The sequence below is a fragment of the Acanthopagrus latus genome, chromosome 5 (assembly GCF_904848185.1).
Source record: "Acanthopagrus latus isolate v.2019 chromosome 5, fAcaLat1.1, whole genome shotgun sequence".
Lineage (NCBI taxonomy): Eukaryota > Metazoa > Chordata > Actinopteri > Spariformes > Sparidae > Acanthopagrus > Acanthopagrus latus.
Window position 1 is genome coordinate 1,005,757 of NC_051043.1, and position 22,226 is coordinate 1,027,982.

Below are 22,226 nucleotides of genomic sequence, written 5' to 3' on the forward strand. Positions count from 1 at the left end.
ATGTCACTCTGTGTTGTGTACATTGCATTAATTTTCCATCACAGTGTCACTGCATATCTTTGTTTTCATCTACCTTTTAGTCTCCATTTGTGACCTTTGAGCTGTGTCCCCCGTTCACCTGAGAGCATACTGCAGCCAGAGTCAGTGGGATGGAGAAGGAGGCTAGGAGCTTCTTGGGGAGATTTGTAGAGGAGTTTCATGCTGCTCTAGACGACGACAGTCCTTTGCCAGTTAGCCTCCTGAGCCAAAAAGTGTCGCTGGAGGAGCTGCATGGAGAGAGTCTGGAGCTGGGCCTGAGGCTGCTTGCTGCCAGGTACAACTGGAGGGAAGAAGTAGATGAAAAATATTAATTGAATGTGTTTGGCAGGCTTAAAGGATGGATAAAAGCCTCAGCATTACAAGGTTAAAATGTTGTCTGTATTAGACAGACAGAGCTTTTCGTTCTGAATAGGGAAGCCAGTATGAAAGTGCCTTAAAACTGCATTCTCTGTAATGACAAGCAGGAACCACTCCACTGGTTTGATAGGGAAGTCTGATCAGATGTAAGCTTATGAAGAAAATGACCTACTTCTCACTTGATTCGTTACCTTAGTAGACAGTTTAATGTCTTCTTCAATACAGCATGATGATTATTTTTTAAATTATCGATCCATTTAGAGTTAAAATGACCATAGAGCATGGTATGTTTTAGTGCATGGCTACCTTATGATTGAGAAGTCCACGGTGTATCCTCATAAACTCAGTCAGATCTAATCCAACTCACTACTGTTCTCTAGCAGTGACGCTGCTCCCTCTGTGGACCAAACGACAGATATTATGTGAGCATTCAAGCTCTTTCTGAAAACATTCTGTCATGTCAGAATAAAGTAGCCGCAAACATTTCCATAACCAGGCATTAAAATTTGATTATCAAAAGCATGATCAGCTTGATCTTTTTTCTCCCCACCCAAAGAAAAACAAAAGCAACACTTGGTTGTTGTTGTTGTAAGAACCCTTCTGTCACCAAGAGACTCTTTGTTTTAGCTGAACAGTTTGCTAACGATTGACTGCTGAAATGTTATGTCATTTTTAAATGTCAGTGTGGGAACAAAAAAAGTTTAATTTGAAAACTGAATCCAATCATGACCTTGAGATTGAAAGTTAATTCCAGTGTATTGTTTCCACATCAGCGTAGTCTCAGCATTATATTATTTCTAATATACACACTAGGCTGTAGCTTGAGTGCTTGGTGCTATGTGCAATATTTACCCAGTCTGTGCATGTCTGGCAGCATTCCTCACATTCCTGACAGCTCTGCTTTTTGCCTGCTCACTGAGTATGCATGATTGTTACTGCATTTTGACATCACACCGCAGGGCTCGAGACTAGAAGAGTTGCTGACACACTGTTTACATTTGAAGGCAGAAAAATACCAATCAAGAGAGCTCCTGTCACTCTGCACAAGAAAACACCGAGCTGAACACAGCACAAAATGAGGACTGACGACAGGCCCAATTCAGACCAAAAACAACAGTCCTCCCATTCTTTCTGAATGACAGTAGTACATTATTGGCCCTGTGGTTAAAAGTCATGATCAGTGCAACCTGCTCAACAGAATTGTTGCTCAAGCTGTTGACACTAAGTTATTAAAAGACATTCTTACTGGAGCTGGAGATCTAGTGTGCATGACTAGAGTGTTAAAGTAGCAGCCACAGTGCGAAAGATGGACTGTGGAAAACTGTCCAAAGTGGGGCTTCACTTTGTAAAAGGAAAACACGATGAGTCGGGTCTAATCTGACGAAACATTTAAGGCAGCATGGCATTGATGTGAACAAATGATCTCCGATCCCAATTGCGTTACCCTCAGCCACCAGTGGCACATCACAAGCAGCTGCAGTAGTGAAGGGGACTGAAAGCCACAGCACACCGTTCACTATGCTCAGTTTTGTCTTTGGTCATCATTCCCTTTTTAATGCCAGTGTCACAGTTCAACACTTCAGAACACACTTCAGTTCCAGCATTTTGAGTGTGGGTTTCCTTTTGTAATGTTACCTGTCTACCACAAGGCGTCACTGATCAAGACATTTGAGTTTGAAAGTGCTAAACTATTGTTGTGGTCACTTTCTGAGATTTGAGCGGCTGCCATACTGTGTAATGTTTGATTGGTTGCCTGGTTACGCTGCCACTTAAGTCTGACATGAGCGGAAGGAGTGGGGCAGTGTGGGAAAAGCTAACATGGAGTCTCGTGGACGGATAAGGCGGACGCCCAGGAAAAAGGAAGGTGATTCGAAGACAGGAAGAACCCCCTCAATCTCCAGGGTAAATTCTGATTTGTTTATTGTCTCGTCTAAACAAACAAATGAACTGACTAAACCGCGACCGGGAATCGACGGACAGAGGTTGACGCTGGAGCAGGTGGCCAGCTTGACGCCTCTGAAGCGGGACGCCGTTATCCCTTGAAGGCCTTTGAGATCAAGCTACATGTGGTGAGCGTTGGCAGAAGCAGCAGATATGTCGAATATTATGCAGTATGGCAGCCGACTCCCACCGAGCTCCAGTTTTCAGTTACAGAAATATGCGCACCTGTGTCATCGCTGTAGCCTAGACTCGCTAGAGCACTACCATTAGATCTTTAGTTTCCAGGGTGGCACATAATAAGCTGAACAAGGTGTGCATTTAATATCACTCTTGACTGAGGCAGCCTTAAAATAAATATGACTGCATTCAATTCAGACTAGACTTGTGCTGTATAGAAAGTGTTTTGGAGCCGTTACTAGGCCTGACCTAGTGAGACTGTCATTGTGATTTGTACATTAAGTGCCATGTATTCATATATGAGACTTATAGGTCAAATTACCATCAGATTGTGTCACAAGGTACATGTATGAAAGAGTCTTATGAACATGTTTTACAAACTCATGACATCATGCTTTCTGGCCAGATGCACTCAACCACTATAAACCTGGAAGGATCAGCTTTGTCTAAGTCATACAGTCTGGTCACTCCTCTGGAGGGACCTGATAAAGATACACTGTGTTTTACAACACAGTGCAAACTTGCATTAGCAGGCTTTTCAGTATCTGAGGGCATTAGTCTTCCTTAATGTAATGACAGGCCTTAGAGGAGCTATAAGTGAACCTTCAAACTCAGCTGAAGTTAGAGATGAAACGTACAAAATACAACAAATGAGAATCATTGCTCTGAGTGTTATGTAATCTGCTCATGTTTTTTTTTTTTTTTTGGTGAGTTGGCCAGGTCAGGAAACTCAATATCCTGTTTGTAAAAATACCATTGTTCTCCCCACTTCCTGTTTCATAAGCCCAATCTTCGGTGCACTAGAAATGTAATTCTGTAAAGTAAAAGGAGTGATAGGTGATGGAGGGTTCATTCCATGCCAGCTCATCCAAAATCCAGAACTTTTCCTAGTTAGTGTCATGTATTTTGTTGAAACTTTGGTCAAACCAAAATAGTGGTTACTGAATGGTTGCAGTAATTCAAGATTCAAGAAAACTTTATTTATCCCGAGGGAAATTGTCGTGCAACAGTAGTAAAACAAAGTGAGAAAGGAATACAAAAGTAATAAAAGTAATAAATCAAATTGGTAACAGGAATTTTATTTATTTTATTTTTTTACCAGAATGAAGAATGTGTCATTTAATATAATATCTCCACTAGTTTTCTCTTTCTGGTAACCAAATAATGGTTTTGTGTAGCATTATTGTAGTTCACATTTGGAAGTTATTTGGTCCGGCTTGAAAAATTGAGTGCCACAGATCTTGTTAAATATGTCTTCAGAGCTGAAGACCCCACTTTTGGGGTTATTTTGACTGTAGATTATTTGAATTTCCTTCAAAGTGTTCTATTCATTGTTTGTATATATGTAAAAAAAAATCAGACCTGTTTTTATTATGCCATCATTTATAATTTTCTTTAATTAGGAAGTTGAGATTGTGAAATATGTGTATTGAGCTAAGGAAGCAAGATTAATATTTTGTCCAGACACACACAGAACAAGATGAGATCACCTATATGCAACAAACCAAGCGATTTCAAGCTGTTACTTGCAAATTACGTTAAAACTACACAGAACTGTATAAAAAACCTTCCTCTTATCAATTTGATTACTGTAACCATTCAGCAACAACCATTTAAATGAATGACTGCTGCCAAGTTTCCATACTTTCTCTTCGATTTTCAGGACAATTTCAGCCTAATCAAGAGAAAAATGTGTGATTACTGAGGCTTTGAATACACATACAAAGAAACCTAAAAATCCTGAAATGCAAACTTAAAAAATGTATAACTTAAAAACTATCACTACAGTACTAGTACAGTTATTTAATTTTGCAACAACCTGTAAATTTAATGGAAGTTTCAACTTAAGTTTTTTCAAGAAAATCCATGATATGAACTGGTAGCGAGGTGATTTTGCATGGAATGACCCAGAGTTGATCTCTGGATTTGCATTCATCAGCTGCACTCATTAAATGAGCATTGATCATGCTCCAGTTATATTTTGCAATTTCTGTTTGCTAGTGTTGGGCTTGTTAGGTAAGGTCGATCACCTCCGGCTCTATGGTCACGTATCACTTGTCTGGAGAAAGAAATCGTAACACATTATGTGTTTCTGCTTGTCTTTGTTGGCTCAGGGGGGCTCCTGTAGGCCTCAGTGCCCTCCTGTGCCAGGCAGCGCTGTCCCAACTACTGCAAAATGACCTTTCACCTTTCCACTGCTCTCAGAATGCTGAGGCCAACCAGGAAGAGGACCAGCAAGTAGTCTGTAAGTATTCAACTTGGGCTGTGACTCAGCAGAGAGGGAGGGGGACTTTGATTTTTTCCAGCTGATTTTTGTATTACCTGCAGAGCACAACGACAACGACCAGGTGGCACATATAGCTGTCCAGACTACGGTGAATACATCAGGGCCCTGAGATTCCTTCTCCTCCCTCTGGAATCAGACACGCTGTTTAATTTCTCTTTGATTTAGTCCGTATCAAAGCTGTGTTGCAGCACATTAATTATAGTGAGGCAACTTAGCTAGCAATTATATAAGGATTGTGCATTTTATGATAAAAGCGTCAAATTTGGTGCACTTGTAGCCAAAGACATATAGAACAAAATTAGATGCGGAGGCACGACAAATTTTCAATATGGATGCCATTTTCAAGATGGCCGCCAGTGACCGCCTGTTTTGAGATTAAATTTCACATTAACAATGGATGATAGGTGATCGAAACATGAAATTTGGTACAGTTATAGCCAGAGAAATGCAGAACATGTAGAGGTATGAAGACTTTTCAATATGGTGGCCATTTTTCAAAATGGCGTAGTGGCCATTTGTCAAAATCGCCACCAGTGACAACTGTTTTTAGATAAAATTTCATATTAACAATGGATAATAAGAGATAGAAGCATCAAATTTGGTAGTTATGCTCAAAGATACAAATGAAAAACAATACAGATATGGACCCATAATCAATTTTTAATATGGCGACCATTTTGCTAAATGACTGCCAGTGACAACTCTTTTTAGATCAATTTTCATAATAACGAAGGACATAAATGATATGAGGATATATGTTGGATTTATCTACTAAGCATAGCACTTGGGAACCTTCATTTGAATTACTCCTTTTTCAATATGGTGGCAAAGATGGCAGCCAACTACCAAAAATGTTCAAGATGGCAGGCATGCCTGGTCACCTAGGAAAACAGTCCTTTCAATACAATTGCATTTGTCTTATTTGGATATCAGTTAGGTGAAGTGGAAAAGTACTCAGAGTCTCCTCCTATATTGACCAACGACAACATAGTTTGTGTGGTGAGACAGAGGCAAGGCACTGGCCGGCGCATGTTAGTCCCCAGACCACCACCCACTCGCTACCATGAGCCATATGAGAAGAGAAAAGAAGAAAGACGAGGAGGAGAGGGGGGAAGGGGGAGGGGGGATGGGATGGGATGGGAAACGCAGCACTCCAAATGTCCAAGCATAGTGGCAGAGCAGACCCAAAACCACACAAAATAATCCTAACTAGAAGTGGGGTCAGTGAAACGACATGTTACGGTTAGGTGTGTAAGGAGGGAGAGGTTGGGGTTAGAACAAACAACTGGTATGGGCAAATTAAGGTAATGCAGACAGTCAAAAACAAGGAAGAGGTCGCAGGAACGTCAAAATCCAAATAAAGCAGTGAACCTATAGACAGTGTTCAAAAGTAATTAAAGTGATTTTAATCAGGTGGTATGAACTTGCTAAGTGAATTTGGACAGTGCAGGATGTTTCATCTTCCGAACCCCATGGCAGTCACCTCCATGTGGTCCCCACCAGTGGAGTCAGACTGCCGCAGCAGAAGATCCCTCTAGCGTTACAGCAGCCCTATCCCTGTGGTCCGCACCAGGGGAGTCTGACCGCTATAGCAGAAGGTCACGTTAGAGTTAGGTTTAGAGTTAGGCATGGGGTTCAGCTTTGCTGGCCATGGGAAGAAGACTGCATTGGCTGTATGGACTGTCTTTCCAGAACTTACAAATGCCCTGTTAAAAGTATCTTCTGCCCCAGCCAATGCACAGAAATAGACACTGCAAGGAGGAAGTTATTTGTGAAGAAACAGAATGTGCTGTCTATCCCATTGACAAAGGCTGCCCTAAAAGAACATGTCAAGAGATCAGTTTACCAAGGAGGACATATGTGGGGTCAGATGCTGGTACCTACACCAGAACTACCTTCACCATGTAAATGGGCCTGGTCAAAGACATCTGAGGGTTATTATGCACCCTTCTGGACATGCCTGCAGGATGCAAGCCAGTCCAGCTATGAATTTGTCTCCTGTCAATGTAAGAAGGGCTGTGTTAAGCAGTGCAGGTGCAAAAAAGCTGCCTTAGAATGCACAGCTCTCTGTTACTGTGAAGGGGAGTGCTAAATAGACTTTACTGCGGTGGACCTACTTAGACTATCACATATTTTGAGTCTTCAGTTGCAGCTTCTGAGCAATTCTGATGTTCATTTACTTTACTTCAGATCCGGAAAAATATAACGACACAAAGACCATCCAAATCGGACAAATCTATGCAACTTTATTGCAACTACCATTTTTTTGCTCGTTGGCTGTCATCTCGGTCACCATCTTGAAAAAAAGTATAATCTAAATGATAGTTCCCAAGTGCAATGCAGACAAATCCAACATATATCCTTGATATAAACCACATCACTTTATATCCATCATTAATAGGAAAATTGATCTAAAAGCGGTTGTCACTTGCAGCCAATTTGGAAAATGACCGCCATATTGATCATTTATGAGGATCCATATCTGTATTTGTTTGTGTATTTGGCCATAACGGTACCAAATTTGATGCTTATATTACATATAATCCATTGTTAATGTGAAATCTATTATATATTATCTATCCATCAACAGTTGTCACTGGTGGCCATCTTGAAAATGGCTGCCATACTGAAAATCTGTCGTGCCTCCACATCTAATTTTTGTCATATTGAAATGTCTCGATCCCTCCACATATTCCCCATGTCTTTGGCTATAACTGTACCAAATTTGATGCTCCTATAACACATTATTTATTGTTAATGTGGAATTTCATCTTAAAACAGTTGTCACTGGCGGCCATTTTGAAAAAAGGCCATCATATTGAAAATTTGTCATGCCTCTACATCTATTGTTTTTCTATATGCCTTTGGCTACAAGCATACCAAATTTGAAGCTTTTATCATAAAATGCACAATCCTTCTGGTTATCTGCCCCACTATTAGTGGTTTATTGTCTGTCAGAATAAAAATCATTTTCGGATATTAGTTTGTTACTTAGGACTACCTAAAGTCAGGGTTGGTGTGTAAACATGCATCAGCTCCATACCAAGCTGTCACTGGTAAGCAGTATGTACAGTGATCCTCACTAATAACAGACAAGCAATTGTAATGTAGCCTAATAAATCTTAATAGTGCAACCATCACAGATGGTGATAGTTGAAGATGATATCTATCAGCTGTCATCGGGAGCAGTTGTTTTCCTACCACCATACTTGTGTTTTTGCATATTGCCGTCTAGAATATTAGCATTGTTTTGCACTCCTAAAGACAATGTATTCAGTGTCAGTAGTAGTAGTACAGGTCCCAAGTGTCTTTCCTGACTTGTTCAGATCAATGCTGAGCTCCATAGTCTTTCTTATTGTAGTGTTTGTGTGTAATGGTCGTATCAAACAGTTCTGTTAAAATGAGCCGAGAAAAGTCTGCAGCTGTTATCAGTTAGAACCACGCAGAAGAAGTTAAGATGATAGAAAGAATATTTGATTCACACAACTTTTTATGGTCATATAAATTGATTATTCAAATTACTGTATGTATATTGTTGATCCAGCAGATTTGGTCACATTTTCAGAAGACCTATAAGAACCTATAAGAACCAAACTTCATGAATGTTTTAATGACAAAGTAGTTTGTGTTCCACACATTCACCACAGAAACATGAGAGCTGTAGAAATCACTGGAACTGAAGACTGACATGATGTACATGTTCTTTATGAGTGGATGGAAACTGTTCACCACGGCTTTACCTTCTGGAAATCGAGTTCATGAGAGTGGAGTCTGCTATTTTCTGCATCCTCTTTCATGTATTTGACCGTAAGAGGCAAAAGTAGAGGGAACCAGCAGGCTGTGATTGATTTCCTGTTTATTTGATTATCCTGTCATTTAATCTTGTCATCAGTGCTTCACTCGGCTGGAGTTCAACGTCTCTTCCTCAACAAGCTGATAGATGTGGCAGTTGCATGGCATCAACACTTCCCCAAGCTCCCTGCTGCCCCCTCTCGGTTCATCTACTGCTCTGTTCATGCCATCAAGAACACAAGGAGAAAGATGGAGGACAAACACTTGGCCCTGGCTGAGTTCAACCATCTCTTTGGAATCCAGGTCCAAGACTTTCACTGCCTGACACTGGTTTTCCTGTCTAGTTGCTCATAATTCCAAAAGGTTGAGGAAAAACAGAATGAAAATATATCATTTACCTCAAGTTTGTCATTGTGTCTCTGTACCATTGGTCAGGACGGAGTGGAGCGTGCCTACTATGCTGTGTTTGATGGCCACGGAGGGGTGGACGCTGCAACCTACGCTGCCACTCACCTCCATGTTGCTCTAAGTAAACAGGAGACGCTGCAGAATGATGCCGCCGCAGCCTTTAAAACTGCCTTCAAACTCACAGATGACATGTTCAAGGCCAAAGCCAAAAGAGAGGTACTGAGCCTCCTGAACACACAGGTTTCTGCTGACATGGGCACACATCGTTACACACTAGGGATATACAGTATATTTGACTGATTTAATTATAATTAAAACCAATAATAATTTGCCAACTTACTTTCTTTAACAAGCACAGCATCCATATGCTAAATCCAAGACAGTAAATGATGATATGCACTTTAATAGTTTGTTTGTGATCTATCAATAAAGTAGAATAAAGAGAGCAAAGGTAGCGTGCTGTTGTCTCGCTTGTAACATCAAGGTTCAAGGAAGACAACATGATGCCACATGGGTTCCCAGAGGAGGGAAAAGGTGTTGGTATTATATTAACCATATTTGCTCACTACATCTTAGCCTTTCTTAAACTCTTTTTTTGAAAAAAAGACTAGTGCATTACCCGTAGGAATCATGTATTCCTATAGAAAAGTGGGAGGTTAAGTAGCTTTTTTATGGATGGCTGAGGTTGTGTTTGAAGGTGGGACGTCAGGCTCACAAAAAAAAAAAAACCCAAAACGATTACACTCCACACTAAACACTGTACAACATACTAACTATACACTCCAAACACGCTATATGTCACAAATCTCTCAACTCTCAAAACTCTCCATCTCTGTCGCTGTCTGTATCTCCACCAGCGTCCCTCACACAACTTCCCCTGCTCCTCAGCAACCAAACTTGCTGCTGGTGGACACTTTCGTGACAAAGCCTGTTTTTACCATTTCGTCCTGCACCAGACGCAAAGCAAACATGACGGCAATGTTCGCGAAAAAGCATGGCGGACATTATTTACCCTAAGTCCGGTTTTGGACCAGCCGATGCGTCCGTCTACTCGGGAGGTGGGCCGTGTGGGTCAGCCAGCAGCTAGCTACACACCAACATCCACAGATTCCGATTCTACTTTGTTGTCCTCGCGTATCTGGATCTACTCAGACAAGAACAGACTCGGTCCGGACTCGTTTAGTCTCATTAATCCAAACAGTCAGTTTAGATGCACAGAATGGGACCGAACAGCCGGCAAAATCCCAGTCCAGCTCATGTCGCTGCAGGTATAAATCTGCTTGTTTCTTAAGGTGTGTCGTGGGCTCGAGCTCTGCAGTGATTGGCTCTGGTGCGCACGTGACTATGGTGGCTATGGTTGACAATGCTAGCAGAATTCATGAAGCATTTCTGAAATAATTTATTAATGATATCATTGTAGTCCAAACAAATGCAACGTTGCACACCCTTGAACCACACAGCAGCCATGTTGAAAATCTCAGGTCAGTCTGATCCTGATCTGCAGAGATATTTGAGGCACACAGACACACACACACACACACACACAGACGGAGAATGCTTGCTTTTACAGAGCGATGTTACGTTTTCAGTTATCTCAACAGTGTTGCCTTTAGAATCAGGTCATTATTTGTTATTGGTATCGACTGTAATAATCCATATCGTGCGTCCCTATTACAAACATTTTGTTTGTATGTGCTGCTGGTACAGTCACAGATCTTCACAGTGCTGAATTATAATCCAGGAATATGTCAACAAATTACATTTTTTTTTCTATAAATCGCGTGATGAAAATTGTAACAATGTGTCTGTACCTCAGTACAAAACCTAATTAGCATTGATTTTAACTTCAGATTTTGCCCCTAAATGATGAATTATCTGTTTGATTTCATTTTTAAAATGATCATTATATAATGATAACTGAATTCAAATGGCTTTTAGATTTACTCTGTTGTTTTCACATCTATTGTCTGCTCCTTATCCCATCTAACAGTTGTATTTGTGTCCTGCTTCAACATTTACACTCTCCATTTTTTGTATGCTCTTATTGAAAGACCTGTGAGCAGTGTGGCTCCCACAGAGCTGACTGTACAGCTGCTATGTGTTAGCATACAGAGCTCCTACCACTGTTTTGTGGGTTGTCCTATGTACACTGCTGTAGACAAACCTCGATTGAAAATGTGTTTGTTTGTTGTCAGCGTCTCCGAAGCGGCACTACAGGTGTGGCAGTACTGATCCAGAATGAGGAGCTGACTGTGTCCTGGCTGGGAGACTCTCAAGCAATACTGGTCAGAAAGGGACATGTTGTAACTCTTATGGACCCCCACAAACCAGACAGAGAGGTAGGGAGTTCTAATAAACATGCATGCACACACACGCACTGTTTGATGCTGCCTTGATTTTGGATGTGTTTTGTACTAAAATTGGGGACAGTCAAGATAGAAAAAAGGAATATAGGTGAATGTATTTTTCAAAATGTCTGATAGGAAGTATTCACTCCCCAACAGCCTGACCAATGTAGACATGGTCTGTGTTTGAGATCAGCCTCCGTGTAGTAAGCCCTGCGGGATGCTCAAAACAATCTAGTTGTACAGCTTGTTGTCTGACCATAGCTAATGGCAGAAGTGTTTATTTTTGTATGGCTTTGGGGGAATGGTAATTATTGCAAAAAATTCTCACACAAAAAAAGCTTAATGTGATGGTGATCTAATTTTTCATCTTTCCTGGGGTCTAGTGGAGTGGTGTCTCCCCTACAGTGGAGTAGCAGCAAGTGTGTGACAGTGCAAAATGATGTAACTTTAGTTTCTATAATTATAAGAATGCATCCCCTCTTTTCCACTTACATGCTTTAACCTGCAGTTGTGTTGATCGACCTGTAGCTATATGAAGCATCCATAGCGCCAAATGATATGGGCCAAGATGAAATGAAGTTCTCCCCACTCTGCACTCCTGTCTTCCCCCCTCCTCCTTCTCTTCCTTCCTCATTTCCCCTTCTCCTCTCCTCTCTTCTCCTCTCCTCTCATGAAAAAAATAAAAGTTCAGCAGAGGTGTTCACATTTCAGCAGCGGAGGTGTGCTGCCGATAGATGCATATAGGGGAAACACGGCAGAGCCCCCAACCCAGTAAAAGGCAGTTATGCACCTAAAAGCTGTTTTCCAACTGCTAAGAACAGAACAGAAGAAGAGACAATAAAACGAGCCGAAGAAGAAAACATTGACTATGCAGGCTTCAAATGAGACACCTGGCTGCTGGCCAATCAAGCACAGTAATCTCATGGTCCTTAAACTAGGTTTTGGTACTTTTGGCAGTGTGGGCAGGTGCCAAGTCCTGCTGGAAAATGAAGTCAGCATCTCAATAAAGCTTGTCTGCTGTAGGAAGCATGACATGCTCTAAAATGTCCTGGTAGATGGCTGCCTTGACTCTGGACTTAATAAAGCACTGTGGACCAACACCACCAGATGACATGGCTCCCCAAATCAACACAGACTGTGGAAACTTCACTCTGGAGTTAAAGCATCTTGGATTGTGTGCCTCTCCATTTTCTCCAGACTCTGAAAATGCAGTATTTGCTCTCATCAGAAAAGAGGACTTTGGACCACTGAGCTACAGACCAGTTCTTTTTTCTTTAGCCCAGATAAGACACTTTTGACATTGTTTATTGTTAAGGAGCGACTTGACAAGCGGAGTACAACATTTGAAGCCCATGTCCATGATCCGTCTGTGAGTAGTCGGTCTTGATGCGCTGACTCCAGCCTCAGTCCACTCCTTGTGAAGCTCCCCCACACTTTTGAACGGCCTTTTCCTGACAGTCCTCTCCAGGCTGCAGTCATACCTGCTGCTTGTGCTCCTTTTTCTTCTATACTTTTCCCTTCCACTTGACTTTCTATTAATGTGCTTTGATACAGCACTTTGAGAACATCCAACTTCTTTTGCAATTACCTTTTGAGGCTTTCCCTCGTGGTGGAGGATGTCAGTGATGGTTTTCTGTACAACTGTCAGGTCAGCAGTCTTCCCTGTGATTGTGAAATCTACTGGACCAGATCATAAGAGACCATTTAAAGGCTCAGGAAACCTTTGCAGGCGTTTTGGATTAATAAGCTGATTAGAGTGTGACACTTTAAGCCTACAATAATGAACCTTTTCACAATATTCAATGGACAGATGGACGCTCACTTGTCACCCTCACCCGCTATAAAGCAGCTAGCATTGAAAATTAGTATAGTGGCGCTGCGCTACTGTTCCATTGTCTGGGGAGAATCCTGATAATGGTCTAGTGGTCTGTAGTCTTTATCACAGACTAAAACTGTTAAGTTAAAAGTGTCACTGATTATATTATATATTATTATATATGTATATATTGAAGTGGCGGTGAGGTATTAATAAATATTGGGATGATCTTGAAAAAGTCTTAAAAAGGTATTAAAATTAGCTTCAGGATTCCTGTATATACCCTGTATAAGCTGTAAGCCATAATCATCAAAATGATAACAAATAAAGGCTTGAAATATCACACTTTGCATGTAATGAGTCTATATAATGTATTAGTTTCACATTACTGACTAAATGAATTACTGACTAAATGAATTTTTGCACGATATTCTAATTTTTTGAGATTCACCTGTATGTGAGTTTAAACAGGTTGAACATGCAAATGCATATTAGATCATCCAGAGACTTGTCACCAGAGTAAAAATAAATAATTTGATCTTTAACAAAACATAGTAAAAAAAGTAAGGTTACCTTTTTTCGTCACGTGGCAAAGTGCACAGCCCACTCTCGCGATTTCCCAGCGGGGAATTGTCTAGTTGTCTCTCGCATTTCTGCCCTTATTTCTCACTTTCCAGAAATAAAAACGACATGACCGAGTTCAGCCATGTCTCCTTTCACTCAACATATAAATATTTCGGCCATAACCATTACAGTTCTTTCAAAAATCTGAAGAATGCGTGTGTAATGCGTGAGCTAGAATGTGTGACATCATCACTTGATTGGAGGGCAGCTGGAACACTGGAGAAAGAATTCTCTTCAGCTGGTTTTGGATCCCACATCTTGTAATTTACATGGACGATGCAGCCATTTTAAGCTCTTTCTGCCCTCTTTAAAACTTTTCGGCCTTTTTAGTCTTTTTTCACCTTTTTAAGCTCTTTCAGCCCTCTCACTCTACAGCTTTTTAGCCTTTTCTGATATTCATCTTTCTGCCTTTTCAACTCCTTCAAACATTCCGCTTCATGTTCAGCTATGAAAATGTTAAACTTTTTAAGCTCTTTCAGCCTTTAACTTTCCACCTTTTCAGTCTTTTTTCACCGTTTTAAGCTCTTTCAGCCCTCTTCTTTCTGCCTTTTCAGCGCCTTCAAACATTCAATTTCATGTTCAGCAATTAAAATGTTCATCTTTTTCAACTCTTTCAGCCTTTTTCACCTTTTCTGTCTTTTGTTTTTTAAAAAGATCTTCTTTCTGCCTTTTCAGCTTCTTTATACATTCAGCTTCATGTTCAGCTACAACATGTTCAACTTTTTAAGCTCTTTCGGCCGTTAACTTTTCAACTTTTTCAGCTTTGCAACTTTTTCAGCTTTTTGGCAGTACATTCAGCAGATTTCGCTTCAGCCCTCAGCATTCACACTGTATTTTTGCAGGAAATGCAATTTTTCTAGTGACAACTGTAGTCTCACATATGGATTTAGAATTAACTTAACAGTGAAGATGGTTCCAAAAAAACGACTGCATGTCTTGAGATAAAAAGGGTGAAAAGGTGATCCTATGGTAAGGTCTCTCTTTTGTCCTCTACTGTCCAGGATGAGAAACAGAGAATTGAGGACCTTGGTGGCTGTATCACCTTCATGGGATGCTGGCGTGTTAATGGAACCTATGCTGTATCCAGAGCTATAGGTAAGTTAATTACATGCAACAAGAACTGCGCAAAATGCATTTGTATGCTGTGGCAGTCCTTTTACTTTGTGGGCTGAATACACTAAACTCTCAAGTGGCCTTTATTTACCACAGTGTCAGAGACAACCAGGGGTCAAATGTATAAACCGTGTGTTCACACCAGTTTCCACACAGGTTTCCAAATGCACATGTTTCTATGGGCGGTGAGGATGTGTGTGCTGGGATACATCTGCAACACCATGCAAACCATCCCCTCTCCTCCCACAGTAGCTCACACACTCTACTGTGTGCAGAGATATGTCTTTTTAAAGGGATATTGGAAAAGCAGAGTTTTGATGCCTTGAACTATGTGCTGAGACCCTATTTGTACTGTTGCTGAAGTTCTGTGCTGTTCTGACCATTATTTGTGGCTTTTTGATGACGGTTTCTTGCTGGAGGCGTATACTGCAATGTATTGTTGTCATGCGCTAATTTCTGAGGTTGCTAAAACAACATAAATTAGCGGTCTGCTAACTTGATCTCTTGAGGGGGGGGTCTCACTCGATGTCACTGTGTGTTATACCATGGATTAAATTTACACCGGAATATCCCTTTAAGAAGTCTGTGGCTCTGTCACTTAAAGTACTGATTATATCGAGGAGTGGTTGGATAGTGTGTGGAAATCGCTGTGGAGAGTCCAGTCAGAACTCTGGATTATATTTACAGAGTTGTCCCAATAACCAGGCCTTGTTGCGATCAAAGTGTCCTTATATTCTCTTCAATGCGCATATAATTCACTTCCAGTGATGACAAATTGTGTTGATTCTGAAACCCATTCAAAAATACAAGAATATAAGAAAACATGTACACATTCAGGTGAATGATGTGAAAGTTACATACAGCGTGATCTGCAACGTCACTGACATAACTTCAACTCCACAATGGTTATTACTGGTCATTCTCCTCAAAACCCCTGTATCATTATCTTACAGCACAGTTATGTTTTCATAAAGCATCTTCAGAGCCTTGAACTGTGGAATCCACTTTATTTACCTAATTGGTCTTCTGTCATCTTCAAATAAGGCTCCTCAATCCAAACACTAGAGAACTGACAGAAACTTACTGCCTCACTGGCTAATGAGCTAGCACACTTTAACACAGTTTGATGGATGCACAAGTCACACTGGAAAAGACTTAAAGTCAGTTAACACATAACTGTACAAAAGACAAGGGAACTGAGCCATTACCTCTATGGCCTCCATTCATTAGGTCTCTGTCTCTGTTGCTGGGGAGAATAGCTCCCTCTGCTGACCGGATTGTCTACTCAGTCTCCACAGTCTTAAAGCAACAGGCAGCCTTTTTAACAGTCACTCTCTGCCATTTCACTTGCATGCTTATGCTTGTACGTAACATTTCAAGATGATTAAAGTGAAACTGTCGCCAAAAATCAACCAAGGCTTTATAGGGTTCTCCCCAGAAACTTTTAGTGTGGCGGCGCACCATCAGGCGCTCGGACGTGCGCTCATCACCCTCACCCACTACAAAGCAGCTAACATTGAATATGAGTATAGTGGCGCTGAGCTAGCAGTATAGCGGCGCAGCGGCGCTGTTCCACCGTCTGCTTTATTTTTGACTGAATATGAGTCAAACCTTTGTGTAAATGCATAATTACAACGAAAGAGGCACTTTTAAGATTTACCGTAGTTTTGTTTTCAGGCAAGCTAATTTTCAATGGAGTGCACGGGGCACTGGCACGCTAGCATCAAAATCGCTATTTTTAAAATGCTAGGAAGGCTCGACACAACATTAAACTTTGCTCGTAGTATCACCAGGGTCTCTGCACATGAACACGAGCGTTAAGAACTTTTTTTTTTTGGAACTACTCACCATAGGAGTTGGATCTCCAGCACGACGCCGTCATGGCAGACAAAAAGTGTCAATCCCTTGGTGCGACCTAACAGGCAGGAGAATAATGGTGGACCTCCTACCTGTTAGGTTGCAATCGGGGATTGACCCTTCTTAGTGTTTTAAAAATAGCAATTTTGATGCTAGCGTTCCAGTGGCCCATGCACTCCCTTGAAAATTAGCTTGTCTGAAAACGAAATTACAGTAAATCTTAAAAGTGCTTCTTTCATCGTAATTATGCTTTTTCACAAAGGTTTGACTTATATTCAATCACAAATAAAGCCTTGGTTGCTTTTTGGAAGAGCTTCTCTTTAAGACGTATAAGCAAATGACACAAGGGAACAGACGTGTGTGTAGGGTTTTATAAATCTCATGAAAAGACTGCATATGCATGTTTCCCATTTGTGTATATTCATGTATAGAAATCTGTGTATACACTAGAGTTGTACACATTTGGCCCCTAGTGTATTTGATACAGGCTAACTTTATTTTTGTACATTATTAAGTGCATATTATCATATTGTAGCTATCAGTTGTTATGTAATGTATTAAAAGCCAATGACATAGTAAAACTCCCCTATCTAAGCCCTATAAGGAAGGACTCATTAAAAACATAGCTTTCCTTTGAGTACTAGTGCAGTGCCGGTAGGAAGTTCTGTATTGCTATAGAAAAGTGGGAGGTTAAGTAGCTTTTTCATGGATGGCCAAGTGAGGCTGTGTTTGAAGGTGGGACGTCAGGGACATTTAGGCTTGTTGTGAAATTTGTAGATTGATAACTACTGTGTTTTTGTATATTTTGGCTTTTAGCAAGGACACTCAAGGGAGTTGAACCCCATTCCACTAATGTGAAAGTACCACTACTGGTGCCTTTTGCTTTTTTAGCCATTGGGATAAAGCAAAAACATTAATGCAACAGCATGATATTTGAAAGTGTTTTGAAGGCTAAATCTGTTTCTGTTTTGAGGTCAATTAAAGGGTATGTATGGTCGAATATTGTAATAAGTATACATTTGTTATCCATCATGGTTATGCCATTGCATTGCTGTTAAACACAAACCCTTAGTATGTTTTAACAAACATGTTAAGTTTTGAATCATTCGTTGTAAGACAGAAATTGGGAAGGTAGATAGAGAAGGATGGCTGTTGTAGCACAGTGATGATTTTATTAGAATGAGAAATTGTCTGTTCAGTTATGGTGAGGGTTAGTGTTAGTGAGGGTTATGCAGTGAGTTCAATCGTAAATGGTAATTGATTAAATATTCATGCATGTAACAAAATGGAGTAATTCAATCATCACGCATGTCACATCATGCAAGAACATACAGGTTGTTGCACATGTATTTACCCACATAGAGACACACACACACACACACACACACACACACACACACACACACACACACACATATTCAGACATACACACACAGATTTACATTGAGTAGTACCTAATTCAGAATCATTTGTATGGCTGACAGTGTAGTCCAAACAGATTATTTTCTCGTACTTAGTCTGGTCGTCTGGCAGGTTCATTTTTCTGGGCTGAAACATGAACTTCCAGAGAACTGTGTTAAATGGTTTGTTGTCAGAGTGTGTTTACTGTGTCAGCACTTCTGTAAAAACAACATTGCTCAGAAAGTGATGCATTTTCTTTGTTTTTTTTATCTAGAGCAAGTATGCGAAGTCTGTTTGATCTGCCAATTCTGCTGGCAGCAATGTGGAATTGTCCATGGCTGAAGAAATCTCTTGTGCAGAAAACAGCAATGCGTTACAAAGACTGACCATGTGACTTATTCACGGTCATGGCAAAGCAGGGTCTCACTGGAAATTGTTTCCCTCGCAAGATGAATGGAAAGATGTTGTGAGATGGTATGAGGGTGATTTGTGGAATTAAGAGATGTACTCATTTACTACGTCAACTTCAGAGTTAGTTGGGCATAAAATGACACGTTCACATAGCCATGATGGACTGGAAATGTTGGCCAGCATGTCTTCATACACCCAATGGACAATGTCTTTCAGTTTGTCTCCAGGAATTGTCAGTGTGTCATTGAGTTTAATGGCAAACTCACCCTCCTTTGGCACTACTGGAATTTTAACCTCACCAAGGTCTAAGAGAAATTTGGTGCAGTCTTTTTCAGCTTGTTGATGTTCTGCAGCTTGAGAGATCCTCATGTTTTCTGTTAGATGAAAAGTTTCAACATATTTCCATAGGTATGAGCTCTTGCAACACATTCCTATGATCTCGATTCGGCTACTGTGTGGTACAACAGTAAGGATTTGCCTCCAATCGCCACTGAAGACCATTGTGATGCCACCAAATGGTTTGGCTGATCCTCAAAGCCACTGAAATATATGATCTGCTGCTTCTAATGCACTGCGATCCATCATCGTCACTTCATCCATGACCATGAGGTGTGTCATCCTAACGAGTGTTGCAGTGCTGTCATGTTCACTCACACTGCAAGTGGATTCATCAGTGAGAATGAGAGGACATTTTGTTCTGCTATGAAAGGTGGTGCCTTTTGGCAGTAGGGTAGCTGCAATGCCACTCGCAATTTTTGCAAGAGTCCCCTTTGCCTTCTGCACGGACTTTATTGAGGCTGTGGCATAATATGAAAGTTTTTCCTGTCCCGCCACATCCATCAAGTGCTGTCATCTTTCCAAGGCCCTTTTCTACGCTCTCCATCACTGTTTTGAAAACAGTTTGCTGCTTGTGATTATTCTGTTTTATATTTTCTTCCATGTTATGCTCAATCTCGTGCTGGATGATGTGGGGAGTCTGGTTATGGTTGTGAAGTGTCCACTCAGCATAAAGCCATGCCTTTCAACTCGGTCCTTAAGTTCGAGTAGCACTTGATTCAGAATGTATACATCTGGCTCATTGGCCGCTGCCCTGTGCATGAAGTCTTCACCAAGAACACGCTTGTGCCTTTCCCAGAACTGCAAGTGCTCTCCTCTAAGTACAAACACAAGCATGTTGGCAAATACTACACACAGTGCTGGGCCAAAGGTCACATTTGCTGCCTCTTCCATAACAGAATCTACTTTGTTGTCATTGTCAACAATCCCATATGCAATGCAGGCTGCAAAATATGTGTCCGTCATCACGTCTCCAACTTTTCGGAGGTCTCTCAATTATGTTGGTCCTGGCACATAGTACAAAAGCATGCAAAGACAAAGTTCTGCAGTGTGTGGGTTGAAGGCAATCATTGGGATGCATCCAGAAGTGTCTGCCATGTGGTCATTGTGGGAACTTAGTCTTTTTTTCCGCAACTGAAATGTGTTCTGTGTGTACATGAAATGTTGAAATACATCTGGGTACACAATGTGTCGCATGTGTTGATGTAGAGACATGGCTCCAAAACAGTGTAGTGGCAGGTGGCCCTTTGTTCAGTAGGTACTGGGCAGTACGGTCATCATTGAACGTGATGACTTGTTCATCCTCTAGGTGAATTGCCAGCATCCTGACTGGTGGTTGTTCTTGTTGGATGGGGAAATTGTATATTCACCAGTACGCCTCAGATGCAGTAATGTAACGTCCTAACTCATAGCGTGTCACCTCATTGTGATGAAGTTCCTCACAGGTCTCATCAGCTATATCTAACCTCACCAGGCACTGATCTGGACCCTCCTCCAAGTATTTGTACAGGTACTTCACACTGGAGACAGCACAGACAATTTCAAGGTTAATGTGTGCACTGTATTGGAGAAGGATGTATGGATTGTATGGCACAACCTATGCATTATTGACACATTAATGCCTCCTCTGATCATCTTTGAGATGGGAGAGCCAGGCGCTTTTTCAGCTCATCTTCTATACAGTGGGTAAGAGTTGTCTGAAAAGCCTGTGTCTTGCCTCAGTTGTTTGGGGTAGTCTTTGGAGCACTTTCTGTCAACCATGCATGGACTGTCACGATTCCATTGTCCACATAGGCCATGAATCATGTGTGATGTGACAATGTGATATAAATTCCGGATTTGTTTCTTTGTCCAGAATCTCTGCAGACACAATGCGATCAATATCAGTGGAAGTCTTGGGTTTGTCGCGTGGCACCATGGTGATGAGCATATATATGAGGAAGATTTCAGGATGTCTGTGAACCTCCACCTTCATGTGGAAGACTCTGGCAATGGTGTTTGGTAGGTCTGTTGACCCTCAAAAATTGATCCTTTTATTTCAGGCCAGTTAGGGTTGCAAGTGAAGGTGAGGAAGAAATCTGGCTTGCCTTTGAGTCTGACCAAGACCATGGCGTCTTGGAATTCTTTGGTGTACCATCTTGGTGATCCATAAATTGTGGGTGGCAGGATGGTCAGGCGTCCTGGGATCTCAGTGTCACTACTCGGGGCATCATCAGTGACTTTATACTTGACACGTTGTGACTAAATTTTTGCCATCATGTCGCATACATACTTTTGTGTCAGTTTTCCACCACGGAGCAGTAAATTGAAGTGATGAGCAGTGTTTCGCACTTGTAGATGGAAACGGTAAAAGCCTGTTGGGGTGACACCTCTCAGTTCAGTGTGATATCCTTGGGACCCCTGTGGTAGAAGAAGCATATATGACAGTGGGTCATATGCTGGATGAATAGCGCTGATTGTTTGAAGTGGTTGTCCTCCTCTGAGGTGAAGAGTGACAGCCAGTTTCCCAAATTGCTCAGTAGGAGTTGTTCCTGGAGCAATGACAGCAACATTGCTGTCCAGTGATGGAAGATTCACAGTGCCACAATGAAAGTCACGACGTCAATGTGAGCTAAAGTGTAAGACAATTCTCAGCTCATTGTCAGTGTTATTTTGGGTCACATACTCAATTGCTGACTTAAATCGTTGCACATATGGGTTGCACTCGTGAATGGCCTCTTGTGCTCTCAGTAAGAATTCTTCATTCAGACCACTGTTTGAGGCATGATTGCAGTGGAATTCCACTTCATGGGCAGGATCATGGAAGTAGATTTGAGCAAACGGGGGCATACGACCCTGTTCAGGAAGGGGGCTGGCAATGTAATAATAAATTTTCCCTTGTATTTGTATGCCTGGGTTGAAGCCAGGAATAGCAACTTCTCAATGCCAATGCCTGCCATCGCCAATGAATTGTTGTATTGTTTTGCTTCTTTAACAAAGTTTTGATGAATGAAGAGGTCCTTTATAGCATTTGGAGGCTGTGGTGGGATTGAGCCGGGCTTGGGATTTGTGGGATTATATTGTGGGATTGTGAGGTCTACTTTTCCAGACATGCAACAGAATCCATTCCTCTCCTCTTTCCATTCATAGGCATCAGCTTCTCTTGGAAGAAGTTTGCATCATCACACCGAGCGAGGTTGTGATTGTTTTTACGTGCCTGTTCCACACGTGCACGATGAGTTTCCTGATGGCACAGGGCATCTCTTGCCTGTCGAGCCTCTTGCTTTTGAGGTGTCTCCTCCCCTCTGTGGCGGTTGTGTTGTTCACGGTCATGCATCTC

General features: G+C 41.4%; 1 protein-coding gene across 2 annotated transcripts in view; it reads left to right on the plus strand.

The window, feature by feature from the left end:
- ppm1f (protein phosphatase, Mg2+/Mn2+ dependent, 1F) overlaps positions 1-22,226 on the plus strand; it is a 28,091-nt gene that overhangs the window by 1,664 nt on the left and 4,201 nt on the right. For both annotated transcript variants that reach the window (XM_037097981.1, XM_037097982.1), the window contains exons 2-7: positions 81-313; positions 4,629-4,759; positions 8,694-8,896; positions 9,029-9,217; positions 11,197-11,340; positions 14,791-14,884. In XM_037097981.1, the coding sequence (XP_036953876.1) occupies positions 150-313; positions 4,629-4,759; positions 8,694-8,896; positions 9,029-9,217; positions 11,197-11,340; positions 14,791-14,884 (925 nt within the window). In that variant the 5' untranslated portion in view covers positions 81-149. The remainder of the gene's footprint in view (positions 1-80; positions 314-4,628; positions 4,760-8,693; positions 8,897-9,028; positions 9,218-11,196; positions 11,341-14,790; positions 14,885-22,226) is intronic.